At 47.8% G+C, this 16,020-nt stretch overlaps 1 protein-coding gene across 1 annotated transcript; it reads left to right on the top strand.

Annotated features, from left to right (window-relative positions):
* Positions 1–491: 491 nt before the first annotated feature.
* LOC308116035 (double-stranded RNA-specific editase B2-like) lies at positions 492–10,773 on the top strand (the record flags this gene model as incomplete). The annotated part of the gene is made up of 8 exons (XM_080473990.1): positions 492–1,352; positions 5,915–6,032; positions 7,950–8,121; positions 8,962–9,167; positions 9,245–9,371; positions 9,550–9,731; positions 9,992–10,173; positions 10,603–10,773. 8 exons carry the CDS (start codon positions 492–494, stop codon positions 10,771–10,773), a joined length of 2,019 nt encoding a protein of 672 aa, XP_080330116.1.
* Between the last annotated feature and the right edge of the window lie 5,247 nt (positions 10,774–16,020).

Below are 16,020 nucleotides of genomic sequence, written 5' to 3'. Positions count from 1 at the left end.
GGAGAGCCCACAGGAAGGTGGAGAGCCCACAGGAAGGTGGAGAGCCCACAGGAAGGTGGAGAGCCCACAGGAAGGTGGAGAGCCCACAGGAAGGTGGAGAGCCCACAGGAAGGTGGCGCCCGGCGGGGGACATGAACCCTCTACCTTGAGACTGAGAGTGTGATGCTCTACCAGCTGAGCTGGACGGGGGACAACAATTATTCAGCGTTATATAAATAAAGTTGGATTGAATTGAACATTTTCAGCAAATACAAGCAGCTTGGATTTATCAAAACATTCATTATTCTATTATTATTATTATTATTATAATACTTTTCAGATCTGTTGGGTATTTCTGTATCACCGACTCCATAGTTACTTACAACCTACCAGAATTCCACAGTAATCTCTGAAGACCCATTAAAAACCATGAAGCTTCATCTGCTGTCGTCCGTTCTGACCTCCTGACAGGTTCCAGCGGCGTGAGGGAGAATCAGGACGGCAGAGTCCACATGGACACTCTGGCCAGAAGGTGGCGCTCATCAACTGACGTCCTGACCCAGAGGTCCAGAGCGCTGAGGAGGAGGCGTCTGTTCTACCGAAGCCACCCGACCTGCAAACCAGCGTCGTGGACCGTGACCCAGAAGAACGCGCTGGTTCAGCTGAACGAGCTCCGACCCGGTCTGCAGTACCACATCCTGGCAAAGTGTGGCCCGCTGCACGCCCCGCTGTTCTCCGTCGGGGTGGAGGTCAACGGGTCCCACTTCGAAGGACGAGGGCCGACAAAGAAGCAGGCCAAGATGAGGGCGGCGGAGCTGGCTCTCCGGTCCTTCCTCCAGTTCCCCAACGCTCCTCAGGCTCACGCCACCATGGGGAGTCTCACCGGCACGCCGCTGGATTTCACCACAAACAATCTGGACGTCCCCGACTCCTTGCTCAAAGACTTCGAACCATCGCTGCTGGAAAACTGTGACCTCCTGCGATGCAACACGGCGAAACAGGAAGTCTTCTCCAGCATCTATAACCACCGGCGGCTCGTTCGATTCACTCTGGATTTACCTTCCTCAACACATCCCAAAAGACGAGGCGCGGCGGTTTTACAACAACTGAGTCCGGTTGTGTTGCTCAACGAGCTGCGACCTGGACTCAGGTACGCCTGTGTGACGGAGCGAGTTCCCAGGAGGCCGAGGAGGAGCTTCGTCATGGTGGTCCGGCTGGAGGGCAGGGTGTTCGAAGGGTCCGGTCACAGTAAGAGACTGGCCAAGGCGCAGGCGGCGGCAGCCGCTCTACATTCTCTTTACAACATCAGTCTGGAACCGCAGCGGAGGATCCGGGGCTTCGGGAGCGTCCGGGACCAGAACCAGCTGCCTCAGGTGAGTCCTGCTGCTTTAGGGCCCGTGAACGCCACTTTCAGATCAGTGAGTAAACTTGTAATGGGAAAGTTGATGGTTTGAATCCAACCTTGAATCTTAAACATGAATGAGACCAAAAAGCAGATCAAACCAAAAGAACTGGAAGAGGAAGAAGACGACTGCGTCTTTTCCGGGTCTTTCTGACGCCTCAGAGCTCGATCAGCAGCGCTCATCACCTCCATTACAGGCTGCATGTTTAATATCTCATGTCAACACGGGTTCAAGGAGGAGCTGCAAGGCACTGAGGCACTGAGGCACTGAGGCACTGAGGCACTGAGGCTCTGAGGCTCTGAGGCTCTGAGGCTCTGAGGCTGCTGAATCAGGAGAAGCTTTACAGAGCAGGCGAGAGACTGTCTGTCCTGGAGATGTTCAGACGGATCAGACAGCAGCGACGTCCCTCCAGAGCTCCTCCAGTCTGGTTCAATGGGTCCAGGGCTGTTTTCACATCAGCACCGCCGTGGTTCCCTGAGGCCGGAGAGTCCCGAGCATCTAAACAACTTCATGATGTCTGCAGGACCGTCCTCGCCGTCTCTTGGCTGTCTGCTTTTATTAAAAGGGGAAGATTTGTACAAGTCAAGTCAGCTTTATTTATCCAGCACTTTAAAACAGTTGTGGCTGAGGCCAAAGTGCTTTCCAATAAAAGACTAAAATAAAGAAGTACAGTAAAGAGTAAAGAGTAAAAACAGTGAAATACAATAAACAAACAATAGATTGGCAACAATAAAACCAGGGACAGAGTCTCAAACATGGTTAAAAGCCAAGGAATAAAAGTGGGTTTTAAGATGAGTTTTAAAAGTGGACAGTGAGGGGGGGAGGGGGGGGGGGGGGTGGGGGGGGGGGGGGGTTGTCTGACGGGCAGTGGAGCTCATTCCACAACAGAGGGGCTGCAACAGAAAAGGCCCTGTCCCCTCTGAGCTTTGGTTTGGACCTCGGTACCTCCAGAAGAAGCTGATCAGCTGACCGGAGGCACCGAGCAGGGGTGTAGGGGTGGAGCAGCTCAGAGAGGGAGGGTGGGGCAAGACCATTCAGAGATTTAAAAACAAATAAAAGAATCTTAAAACGAATTCTAAACTGCACAGGCAGTGGAGAGACGCCAGAACGGGGTTCTGTGCTCCCTCTTACCTGCTCCAGGTAGAAGGTGTCCTGCAGCGTTCTGGACTAACTGGAGACGAGCGAGGGACGACTGGCTGACTCCAACAGAAAGTACTGCGTTACAGTAATCCAGCCGGGATGTAATAAAAGCTGGATTACTGTTTCAAAGTGCTGCTGTGGTAGAATGGTCTTTACCTTCTGAGGAGGAAGAAGCTGGACTGAACCACTGTCCTAATCTGAGAGTCAAATCTAAAATCACTGTCCATTCTAAAACCTAGGTTCAAAACCACTGGCTTCACATGTGGACCCAGGGGACCCAGGTCCAAAAGAGGGGGTTCACAGGAGCCACTGGGCCCGAACAATGAGTGAGCGCCAGCCGCCGCACAGCAACACCTTCCACTCTAGGAATGATCAAGGAGAGAGAGAGAGAAATGTTGGTGCTTCAGTAAACCCTGGGGGATTTGACAAGAGAGTCCAAAAGAATCCAATAAAAAGACTGAAGACCTGAATCAGGACGGAAACAGCTGCAGGCAGGTTGAACAGAGTCTGAACGTTTCCTGGGTGTCCCCCCCCCCCCCCCCCCCCCCCCCCCCCCCCAAGGCAGCGCGACGCATTAATGAACATTATTACAGCACATTAGGATGAAGGAGGAGCAGCAGCGGACCGAGGAGATGGAGGTGGAGGTGGAGGTGGAGCAGGACGGAGCTGTGAAGAGCATAATAATCCCACAGATAATTCTTTAACACACTCATTACACTCGACCTTGTGCCACTGTCACACGCTGAACGCCCAGAAAACAGACGCACTCGTCTGATTGGCCAGAGCGAGGAGCTGGTGAGTGACGGCCACCAACCACTCAGTGAAACGTGTGTGTGTGTGGGGGGGGGGGGGGGGGGGTTCACGGGGGGGCTGCGACTTCCTGTCACATGAATTTAACAGCAAATTGGTCTGATAGTTGGTGCATTTGTTTAAAACTCTACTTGGACTCAATTAAAGGACCGTTTCCACGACAACGTTTCAGGTGAAAATATAGTTCTTCTGTTTTCATTTCAGAAAAGTTTCACAATAACAAGGCAACATGTTGACGTATGTTTCCATGTTATTATGGTGACTGTCAAAATAAAACCACCAAGTTGGATTGTTATTATGGTGACTGTCAAAATAAAACTACCAAGTTGGATTGTTAATATGGTGACTGTCAAAATAAAACTACCAAGTTGGATTGTTATTATGGTGACTGTCAAAATAAAACTACCAAGTTGGATTGTTATTATGGTGACTGTCAAAATAAAACTACCAAGTTGGATTGTTATTACGGTGACTGTCAAAATAAAACCACCAAGTTGGATTGTTATTATGGTGACTGTCAAAATAAAACTACCAAGTTGGATTGTTATTACGGTGACTGTCAAAATAAAACCACCAAGTTGGATTGTTATTACGGTGACTGTCAAAATAAAACTACCAAGTTGGATTGTTATTACGGTGACTGTCAAAATAAAACTACCAAGTTGGATTGTCTGACTTGATTCTGCAGACGCAGACGGATGAATGAGGAGTTCCTGATGCAGTAAAAAGGAGTTCAATAAAACAATAACCTGCTTTTCACTGGAGACAAAAGATGGATGGATGGATGGATGGATGGATGGATGGATGAAGGTCCTACTAAAGGAAGAGAAGTCACTGGAGGTCTGGACTGTCCAACATGTCCTCTGGTTGACTGAAGAGGCCGAGTGGCTCAGAAATCTGATCTGAATTCAAATCTCCAGCATCAATCATGGGGGTTCATGGTTTTAGTTTGGTCCATTGAGCCTCCTCACACTCCTTACACTCCTTACACTCCTCACACTCCTCACACTCCTCACACTGCTTACACTCCTCACACTCCTCACACTCCTCACACTCCTCACACTCCTCACACTGCTCACACTCCTCACACTCCTCACACTCCTCACACTCCTCACACTGCTTCTGGGAAGCAGCAGTGACCTCCTGACGGCTGCTCTCCTCTGCAAATATAAATAAACCTATGTTGACGAGTGGCGCTGTGACTCTCAGGACAGTGTCCCTGCTGTTGTGGACATGCTGTCCTAGGAAGTGTTTTTTTATCTCCCTGGTCCCGGCAGCAGACGTCACAGCAGCAGCTTCAGTCCGACACTTTAAAAACACTTTCACTGAGGTTTTGGTGAAAAGTGAGACAGCTCCAGCCAGCGACTGCCGGGTGGACTTGATGGGTCCCAGTGTGCAGCTTCTCTCCCTCTGCAGGTTGTAGGAACTCGCTTTTATTATCCTCTACAATTCAAGTTTATACGAACCTGTAGACAATTGCAAACTTCAGTTCACTGATGGTTCTCGTCGTTGGAGGACAAACCGACCGATTCTTCAGTCATCAAGGTTCATCGGGGGAAGTTTCCTCGTCTCTCCCTCGTTTTGGTGGCTGAACAGATTAAAGTTACGTCTTTGTGAGCAGGATGACCTCGGCCCGTTTCTGACTCTGACAGTCTGACGGTGATCACATGAAGCTTTGTTTAATCTGGCTGGTGAAGAGAAGAGCAGCTTCTTCCAGCAGACCTGAGAAGGTCCAGTCCTCCTGATCCACTGATTCCTGATCCTCCTGATCCACTGATTCCTGATCCTCCTGATCCACTGATTCCTGATCCACTGATTCCTGATCCTCCTGATCCACTGATTCCTGATCCTCCTGATCCACTGATTCCTGATCCTCCTGATCAACCGCCAACAGGAACAGATGTATAACGATAGATACACAGTTACTTTTAAAAAAGAAAAACTACTACAAACCGTTGCTACTGACTGGTAAAAATGTACAATTTTTTTTTTAGAAAATTAAAAAAATACAATTATTATCCCTCCGTCCATTTTCTCCTGCTCATCCGTTTCCGGGTCGCGGTGGTGGCAGTCTGAGCACATATATATATATATATATATATATATATATAAACACAGACATAGAAAAAAGTACAGCGTACGTGTTTGGTCTGTCCATCTGGATATCAAGATCTTTGAATTCGGTATAAAATAAAGTCTGTCCAGAAATCTTAAACAAAAAACATTGAAATTTTCTTTTTTTGTATTTTTTTTTGTCAACATCAATAAAATTCACAGTTTTTTAAAGGAGTTTTCATCTTTAACAGCCGTGAGGTTTCAGTCCAAAGTGGAAAAACGTTGCAGTGCGGGATGACGGAGCGTAAAGTTTGAAAATATCTCAGGACCTTCTTTAGAACCTTGTGGAACCGACTGCTGAGGAAGCAGAACCAACAATGACCACAAGTGTTAGTGGACATACAGTCCAGGACGTATGGAGCTGAGGACGGACGATAAGTTACATAAAGTCTTACTCTAAATATGGATTTGTTATTAATCCTGAACTTTAATCGGTTCTAATAAGCTCCACCTTTCTTCTTCTGCAGTTTTTCGCCGAGTCGATCTTCCACTTGGTGAGAGAGAAATACTCAGAGCTCAGCGACGGCTGGTTGCCTTCCTCGCACGCCCGGCACAAGGCGTTGGCCGGGATCGTGATGACCAGAGGTGAGTGGACGAGACGCGACCAATAAAAACCAAAACTAACTGATGAGAGTGAGCCTGCCAGTCCAGACTGAGGGCAGAGAGATCAGAGCTGTGGACCGATCACTCAACATACACCCACATTCACACCAACTGGACATTCACAGTCGGCAATCAACCTGACAGCCACGTTTTTGGACTGTAGGGGGGGCTAGAGTCCCCGGAGAACATGCAAACTCAAGGCGTGAGGTCAGAGTGTAGATGGTGACGCCGACACGCGGGGTGAGATTTGTCATTACGTTTTTAACAAGGCTCCACAAACACACAGGTCGTCCACTCAGGATCCAACCTGGTTCTTTTGAGGGTTTCTGAGAACAGTTGGATTAGAAATCCAGATTTTCTGTTCCTCAGCCCGTCTGACTGCGTCTGATGTTTCCTCGTGGTCCAGGTTTGAAGGTTGGCCTCTCGTTGCCCCGGGGTGAATGTTTGATGAGCAGCGAGTGTCGGGTCATTCACTTTTCATTCTGCCGTCTCACAACGTTAACGTCTTTGTCTTGACGGGAGGCAGAGGAGCAGAGGAAGAATCTTTCTGTTCTCACAGTGAGAGGAGATGTTGGGTTAGAGTTCGGGTTCGGGTTCGGGTTCGGGTTCGGGTTCGGGTTCGGGTTAGGGTTAGGGTTAGGGTTAGGGTTAGGGTTAGGGTTCGGGTTCGGTTAGGGTTAGGGTTAGGGTTAGGGTTCGGGTTAGGGTTAGAGTTAGAGTTAGAGTTAGGATTAGAGTTAGAGTTAGAGTTAGGGTTAGAGTTAGAGTTAGAGTTAGGGTTAGTGGAGGGTTAGGGTCAGGGTTAGTGGAGGGTTAGGGTTAGTGGAGGGTTAGGGTCAGGGTTAGTGGAGGGTTAGAGTTAGGGTTAGAGTCAGGGTTAGAGTCAGGGTTAGGGTTAGAGTTAGGGTTAGTGGAGGGTTAGAGTTAGGGTTAGGGTCAGGGTAAGGGTTAGGGTTAGTGGAGGGTTAGGGTTAGAGTTAGGGTCAGGGTTAGGGTTAGAGTTAGAGTTAGAGTTAGGGTTAGGGTTAGGGTTAGGGTCAGGGTTAGTGGAGGGTTAGGGTTAGAGTTAGTGGAGGGTCAGGGTTAGAGTTAGGGTCAGGGTTAGGGTTAGAGTTAGAGTTAGGGTTAGGGTCAGGGTAAGGGTTAGGGTTAGTGGAGGGTTAGGGTTAGCGTTAGGGTTAGAGTTAGGGTTAGGGTCAGGGTTAGTGGAGGGTTAGGGTTAGAGTTAGTGGAGGGTCAGGGTTAGAGTTAGGGTCAGGGTCAGGGTTAGAGTTAGAGTTAGAGTTAGGGTTAGGGTCAGGGTTAGGGTTAGAGTTAGTGGAGGGTTAGGGTTAGAGTTAGAGTTAGGGTTAGGGTCAGGGTTAGTGGAGGGTTAGGGTTAGAGTTAGAGTTAGAGTTAGGGTCAGGGTTAGGGTTAGGGTTAGTGGAGGGTTAGGGTTAGAGTTAGTGGAGGGTTAGGGTTAGAGTTAGAGTTAGGGTTAGGGTCAGGGTTAGTGGAGGGTTAGGGTTAGAGTTAGAGTTAGGGTCAGGGTTAGGGTTAGTGGAGGGTTAGGGTTAGAGTTAGGTTTTCAGGTCTGTGAATATCGACACACTGAGCTGTTGTGCTGCGATTTGTTCCTGGAGACAAAACTGAGTAAAGTGACAACAAAACCACCGTCGGTATCACTGATACCGATACCATACCGATACTATACCGACACTATACTGATACCATATGGTAATACCACCATACCAATACAATACTGATGTTATACTACTACCATACCGATGCCAGAAGAATAAGTGGGTGGAGCTACCAAAACATGTCCCCTCCCACTTTATAGCAGCTGAGATGAAAATCTGCCGTTTTAACAGAAATGTCTGTTTCTCTTCTCGATGTGGTCGCCGGTCCTCCGGCAGGACTGGACCTCGGGTCAGCTCAGGTTGTGGCTCTGGCCACAGGAACCAAGTGTCTGGACGCCGCCCACCTGAGCGACTGCGGCCGGACGCTGAGCGACTGCCACGCCGAGGTGGTGAGCAGGAGAGCCCTGGTTCGATTCCTGTACGCTCAGCTGGAGCTGCTGCTGCTCTGGTAGGAGGAAGACGCATCAGATTACCTGGAAGAAACACTGGGTCTGAAGGTTTCTTCAGCTGGACGATGTTTTTATCAGATTGTTCACTTTGTCTCATCGCAGAGAGAAAAATTCAACCGAAGCAGGATGAAAAATAAGAAGCTCCTTTAATTTGCCTTCGTTCTCTAGTTTGTATTTAGAATTTGCCTCTAAACGTGTTTGACCATCTTATATTAGGGTTAGGCTGTAATTTGGTTGATTTCACAGGTGAAAACCTTTTTTTCTGGATTATTTTGTAATTAAAAAGTTTAATTTATCCAAGTTATTTGAACAAAATCAAAAAACAGTCAAACTCGAGGATATCGAGGAATTATTGGGTCAGAATTTCAATGAAAACAGTCATTTGTTTGAACTATGGGTCAGATTTTACCATCAAAATGTACTTTTATCATTTTATGAGGAAACTGTAGCTTAGAATTCATTTAATCAGGTCACAATATTCATCTAATGTGTTTTTCATCAGTTTTACAGTTAAAGTGCTTTCTGTCTGAGACGTTGGTGGGATTTTGTTCTGATGTTAGTAAATGTTTCATTTGGACAAAGAGTTAGTCCAGATTAACTCTTACAAATGTTGAACTGACAGATAATCTGAAAACGTGGGCTTATCCCAAGAAATCTCTCTTCAGACAGTAATTTTATCTGATGTACTGAGGAAGATGATTCACGTCAAAATGTATTATTGCCTCTTTTTTCTTAGAGATCTTGTGGGAAAATTTAAATAAATGAACTGATTGTAATTTATTGGCTTCGTAATCCAACATCTTTGATTTAGTTTGTCGGTTTTCTTTTCTTCTCTGAAGTCCTGCAGACATCGAGTCCAGATCGATCTTCACCCCGGATGAAGGCGGCGGCGGCGGCCTCCGGCTGCAGGACGGCGGCGGCGGCCTCCGGCTGCAGGACGGCGGCGGCCTCCGGCTGCAGGACGGCGTCCTCTTCCACATGTACGTCAGCTCGTCGCCGTGCGGAGACGCCCGACTCAACTGTCCGTACGAAGCCTCGGCTGCAGGTAAGAAGCGGCGGAGCAGCTGGTTCCTCCGGTTCCTCCGGACTCTTGGAATGACCCGGCCTCTGCTCCTCCGTCAGGCTCCAGCAGGTTTCAGGGTCGACTCAGGTCAAAGGTCAGCGGAGGCGAGGGGACGCTGCCCGTCACAGCCGGGAGAGCCAATCAGAAACCTCTCACCTCCATGTCATGCACAGACAAGATGGCAAAGTGAGCGTGTTTGATTAACTTAATTTATTCACTGATTAAATAGTTGATAAATTTCCTTCAAGCCAAAGTTGAGATTTTTCTGCTGGTAAAATCTGGTGAACGTGTTTGTCTGGTCGGGACAGGAAATCAAACTGTGTTTTGGTTCTTCTGAGGTCGGATTTCTCTTCTTCTCTTCCAGGTGGAGCGTGGTGGGCCTCCAGGGGGCGCTCCTGTCTCACCTGGTGGAGCCGGTTTACCTGCACAGCCTGACGGTGGGAACCCTCAGCCACACCGGCCACCTGAGCCGAGCCGTGACGCGCCGCCTCGCTCGGGCCAATCAGCTGCCGCCTCCTTACCGACGACAGCCGCCGCTGCTGGGCGGTGAGTCCTGAGACTTCCTCTGATTCACTGTGTCTCACTGAGGACAAAGGTCAGGACGTCCAGCAGCACAGAGACGTTCTGATGACGGGTTTCACCGAGAGACGGTTCCAACATGGAGTCGATGACTCAGAGTCGACGATTCCCAGATAAGTGGAGGTCGTGTCAGGAGGGGCGTGGCGTGAACCTGCACCGGGACAAAGCAGGACATAACACCGGTGCACTCTGGTGATGACCGCCGCTCTGCTCTCTGCTCCTCTCAGGTCTGGGCAACACGGAGGTTCGTCCGGCAGGGAAGTCGCCCGACCTCAGCCTGAACTGGAGCCACGGCGACGTGGCGCCGGAGCAGGTCAGCTCCTCCACGGGGAGGACGGCGGTGTCGGGGACGCCGTCACGCCTCTGCAGGCGCTCGCTGTTCGCCCGCTGGCTCCAGCTGCAGCAGCAGGCGAGTGACCGAGCATCAGAAACTCTCCAAACAACCCCGTCCTCCACAGAGCGGCTCCGCTCCGCTCCAGAGGGATTGAAATATGGATGTGGAGAGTGCCGCGTCGCACCAAATGGATCCATTTAAAGTTTGATGACGACAGGCTGAGTGGTAATTATTTAAAAACAGCTGGAGTGGTGGGAAGAGGAGCTGCTCTGGATGGGGAGCGTCTGCAGGGGAAGAAATGAGACGACGACACCTTCAGTATTTCAGGACGCCGTCGTCGACCTTCTCAGTCACACCAGAACTTCACTGGCAGTGATGAAGGACATTTAGAACCAAAATGTGATTTTTCCACAATACAAGGAAGAAATCCTCTCAACCGTCCTGGGACACTTTGGTTCTCCTATTATTCTTTAACTTGAAATGTTTTTTCTACTTTTTTTCCAGTTAAATAGTTCGACTTTGAGAGCAGAAGCCGCCACGGGGACGTATTCTGGATACAAGATGGCTGCAGGAGGCTACCAGAGGGCGGTGCAGCACCTCCACGGCGCCCTGCAGGGTGCCGGTCTGGGAACGTGGCGCAGAAAACCGGCAGAGCTCGCCAGCTTCAGCGTCTGAAACGTCGGCTCACTGCTGAAGGAGGAAACGTTAAAGGCTCAGATTCTGTTAAATCCACTTCCTGAAGGTTCTCCAGCAGTACTACTCGTCCCCATACCTGGACTGACGTCCCAGAAGTGAAGACAGTCTGTCCTCTCTGTCCCTGGCTGGTTTCAGGTTTTAAAAAGTGTGTTGCTCCAAGCAGCCAATCAGAGATCAAACCCTATATAGTGTCATCGGGGGTTTAGCCAATCCCAATCAAGGTAGGCCCTCCCTTTGACTCCTCCCACAATTAGGCAGCTCTGCTCTGGCACATGGCACCACGAGAGGAAGTACTTCCTCCTCTTCCCAAGATGGGCATGTGTGGGCGGAGCCAGTCCAGCTCACACAGACACAGCAGATTCTGAATGCAGCTCGGGGGGGGGGGGGGGCAGTGAGATACCTTTTCCCAGCATAATGACTTATTTTGAATTGCAAAACTTTTTTTAAAATATAGATCAAAGTTTTATTTTCACTACTTTAAAATGGAGCTAAATTGGTCGTAACGGACCAAAGTCCTGGCCGGGGGAATCGTCCCTCAAGGAGACGGCGGCTCAGCTGAATCGTGTAATCCAGGTTCCTGATGAGCTGATTATTGTATTCTGATTATCTGTGACGCGCCCCCTAGAGGCAAATGATGTGATGTGTAACATGTGGAGTTCAGATCTGATTGATTTTGTGTTTTCCTGGTCTTGTTAAGTGTTTCCAACCATCGTTCTGCCTCAGATGAATCTGAATTGTCGCCTGAAGTGTTCGTGTTCCTCTTTTCTTTGACTCGTTGGATTTGACTCGTTGGATTTGACTCGTTGGAATTGACTCGTTGGATTTGACTCGTTGGAATTGACTCGTTGGATTTGACTCGTCCTGCTTCGTTCAGCTGAAACACGAGGACCCGTGTGATTCCCAGCTTGTTTCACTGGTTGCACAGCGATCAGCCGTAACATTAAGACCGGATGTCTGAATGGTCCTTGTTGATCCCAGGAGCCGCGCCCAGTGACCGTCTGTCAGTGGTCATAATGTTGTGGCTGATCAAGGTGCAGTGCTTGATGATCTCCAGGTTTCCTCTGCGGTGGAACATTTAAACACTCCGGCCTCGTCCCCCCCCCCCCCCCCCCCCCCCCCCCCCCGACGTTCATTTATAGGCCAGATAGGAGGAACCAGAAGTTAGAAAGTGAACTTTGATTATTACTATTATTATTATTATTATTATATAACAATGTATTTATTTGATATTACTAATGACTTTTTATCACCATAAATAAATGATCCTATTTGTGTTAATTTTGACTTTTGATTAAACTCCAATTGACACGTCCACAAACACTTTAATCAGATATAAGGGGGGGGGGGGGGGGGGGGGGGGCATTAACTTCTTTGATCAACTAGTGTAGTGAAGATGCTCTATAATCTGATGTTAGAGGAGGAAGATGCTCTATAATCTGATGTTAGAGGGGGTGTGCTCTATAATCTGATGTTAGAGGGGGGAGATGCTCTATAATCTGATGTTAGAGGGGGAAGATGCTCTATAATCTGATGTTAGATGAGGAAGATGCTCTATAATCTGATGTTAGAGGAGGAATATGCTCTATAATCTGATGTTAGATGAGGGAGATGCTCTATAATCTGATGTTAGAGGAGGGAGGTGCTCTATAATCTGATGTTAGGGGTATGTGCTCTATAATCTGATGTGAGGGGAAGGAGATGCTCTATAATCTGATGCTAGAGGAGGAATATGCTCTATGATCTTCCCCCTGTTAGAGGGGGAAGATGCTCTATAATCTGATGTTAGAGGGGGAAGATGCTCTATAATCTGATGTTAGAGGAGGAATATGCTCTATAATCTGGTGTTAGAGGGGGAAGATGCTCTATAGTATGATGTTAGAGGGGGAGATGCTCTATAATCTGATGTTAGAGGGGAGGGTGCTCTATAATCTGATGTTAGGGGGTATGTGCTCTATAATCTGATGTGAGGGGAAGGAGATGCTCTATAATCTGATGCTAGAGGAGGAAGATGCTCTATAATCTGATGTTAGAGGAGGAAGATGCTCTATAATCTGATGTTAGAGGGGAGGATGCTCTATAATCTGATGTTAGAGGGGAGATGCTCTATAATCTGATGTTAGAGGGGAGATGCTCCATAATCTGATGCTAGAGGAGGAAGATGCTCTATAATCTGATGTTAGAGGGGGAAGATGCTCTATAGTATGATGTTAGAGGAGGAAGATGCTCTATAATCTGATGTTAGAGGAGGAAGTCACAGTGAAACACTTTTAGACCTTTAAAATACTGAAAACAAAAACTGAAGTTATTAATCGTGATTAGCGATTATACTCTGTAACTACTCTGAGCACGCCATACTCAGAGTAGTTACTGACGATCAAAAGTAATCCCATTACAGGAAGAAGGTTTGATTAAAACACCGGTGAGACAAAAGTTCAACAGCACAGACGGTTTATTTTAATTCCACAAACACACACTTGTTTCCTCGTTACTCAACTGAAACCCACCAAGGTGTTTCAGCGTATTGTCCTATCAGTGTGAAGGGGGCGGAGCCTGTCCGAGGGCCACAGAGCAGAGTGTTACCCTCTACATGAACTGCAGAGTGGAAACAGTATTAACAGGTTTTCTTTAGTTAAAACACACAATTTACCACGAGATGAGTTCCCAATGTAACGGAGGCTCATGTTTACACTCCTGCTCTCCCTGAAGCTGCTGCCCCACCAAACCCTGAAACACCAGCAGCGTCTCGGAGACGGAGGGTCGGAGGCGCCCGGCGGCATGGAGGCGAGACGGCGAGGCGCCCGGCGGCGAGACGGCGAGGCGCCCGGCGGCGAGACGGCGAGGCGCCCGGCGGCGAGACGGCGAGGCGCCCGGCGGCGAGACGGCGAGGCGCCCGGCGGCGAGACAGCGAGGCGCCCGGCGGCGAGACAGCGAGGCGCCCGGCGGCGAGACAGCGAGGCGCCCGGCGGCGAGGCCAACCTCCAGATCAAAACACCCAGACTGGAACATTCAGCTGAATCATTTTAACTGTTTAAAACTTAAAAGTTTGAAAGATTCAGTTGAACTTCACCGTCTAAATGTTTTTCACTGAACGTTTTCTGTTAAAAACTTTCAGATGAAATTAGTGGAAATGGTGACAAAGTGGCTCAGTGGGGGGGGGGGGCAGATTAAAGTTAATCTGCTGAAATGTTTGTTTGCATGAAGAAAACCGATGAACACACACACACACACACACACACACACACACACACACACACACACACACACACACACACACACACACACACACACACACACACACACACACACACACACACACACACACACACACACACACACACACAAACTATTTAAACTTCCTGTGCAGACGTATTTTCAGTGTAAAGGACTTTTTAAATGTGCATCTCCAGGAATGAGAAAATCACTGAAAACCTCCAGTTTGTCAGAAAAAAAGGATTTTTTTAATTAAATCTGGTATTTTGAGACTGTTTGTGATTTAAAAGACTTAAAATGGTAAATTTATCAAGATTAAAGAAGAAAAAAAAAGCTTCAAGTTTCTGAGTAATGAATTCAAGATGTAGTAACTTTTATATTTTATTTTATAAAGCATTATTCCACTAATGCTGATCCATTTCAAATGAGTCAATATTCCTGAAAGATTTCAGATTTGAACCATAACCCAGATCTTATTTTGAAACTCAGACTTTGTTCAATCCTCACTTTGGTGATCAGTCAGACGATATTGCAGTTCATAGATTCAGACGCTAAAATGATAAAGAATAAATCATCAAATTGCTGAAAATATTTGTGTAATAAATGTAAAACAAATGTAAGTTTGACTGAAGCGGGTAACGTTGCTCCAGAGTTGTTGCTGTTAAACCAGGAGGAAATGTTCCTGTCTGCTCTGTGGTGGAGTTCCTTTCAGAATAAAAGCACCTCTACGTTTCCCACCGGGCCTGAAGCCGCTCGGATGTAGAAACTTCGACAAGCAGTCACACAAAATCAATGACACTTAAGTCATCGAGTTAGAAAAGCTAAAAAGAAATAAAAAAAAGTAACTAAATACACCGTCCAGCCAAACATTCTTCATATATTACAATCGGTCCGCTTCGGACTCCACACTCACACCTTTTGCCTTCAGACTGTTTTTGGTTCTGGTTCTGCTCCAGTTTTCTTCTCGACACGCTGAGTTCTGCACAGAAACTGACCGCTCGCCTCCCGGCTAAACGAGCCTTCGGCCTGTCGGATTCTGCTCGTCTTCATCAGCAGGTAAAACGATTTGACTGTTTAAACAGTCTCACATAACTCTTACTTTAGATTTAGTCAGGAGTTACTGCGACTCATAAAGCATCGATTCCAGTACAAACTGTAGCTGATGAGACGATTTTAGTTTAGTTTTGTTTTGTGGAGCTCGTCACGGAGGGTGAGGGTGAAACGGGGGTAGACGGCTCCCCCTGCTGGTGAACTCAGGTCACTTTCAATCCGTTTGTGACACATGTTGGCACCAACAGCGGTCGGCTCAGTTTTACGGCTTGTTTCTACAACGTGTTGCCTGTGTGTGTGAACTGAGGCCATTGGGAGAATTAAATGTAGGATATTAATCTTACTCAAAGATTCACCACTTCGTAGGACTTGTAATGTTGACATTACCTGACACTACCAGCTGGATATTCACTTTTAAAGCTCAATGACTCCAGTTTTAAAAGCCAAGAAGAAGAAGAGCCTCCTGCTCCTGGTCTGCAGTTTAAGTTTCTAATATTTAACTCAACTCTCAGTAGGTCCACATCCTTTAATACAAACAAGCTTCCTGTGTGTTCATCGTTCGAGCGACGACTCTCCGGTGCGTTCAGGAGCGACTGAGAACTGGGAAAGTTCCAACTTCAACCCAAACATTTTCAGTGAAGATGTTTTCTGAAGCTGATAGCCTTGGCCGCTATCAGAGCCCCACACATCCTGAGCTTTTAAAATCAGGGTCAAATATTAAACAATCCTTCAGGCTCTGTGCAGCTTTAGTAACGTACTGAAACCGAGGGTGTCCCTGAACGCCTCACGGACTCTGCAGACTGAGTGTGTGAGCAGCGGAAATGCATTTCTGTAACTTGGCAAAAGGCAGCAATACACACACACACACACACACACACACACACACACACACACACACACACACACACACACACACGGATTCTACCATTCTCCTTGAACACAGCTTTGGCGATTGTTCTAGTGGCA

Source organism: Lipophrys pholis (genome assembly GCF_963383615.2).
Source record: "Lipophrys pholis genome assembly, chromosome: 1".
In the NCBI taxonomy this organism is placed as follows: Eukaryota; Metazoa; Chordata; class Actinopteri; order Blenniiformes; family Blenniidae; genus Lipophrys; species Lipophrys pholis.
Note: the sequence above shows the minus strand (reverse complement) of the source record. Positions and strands in the feature narration are given on the sequence as shown.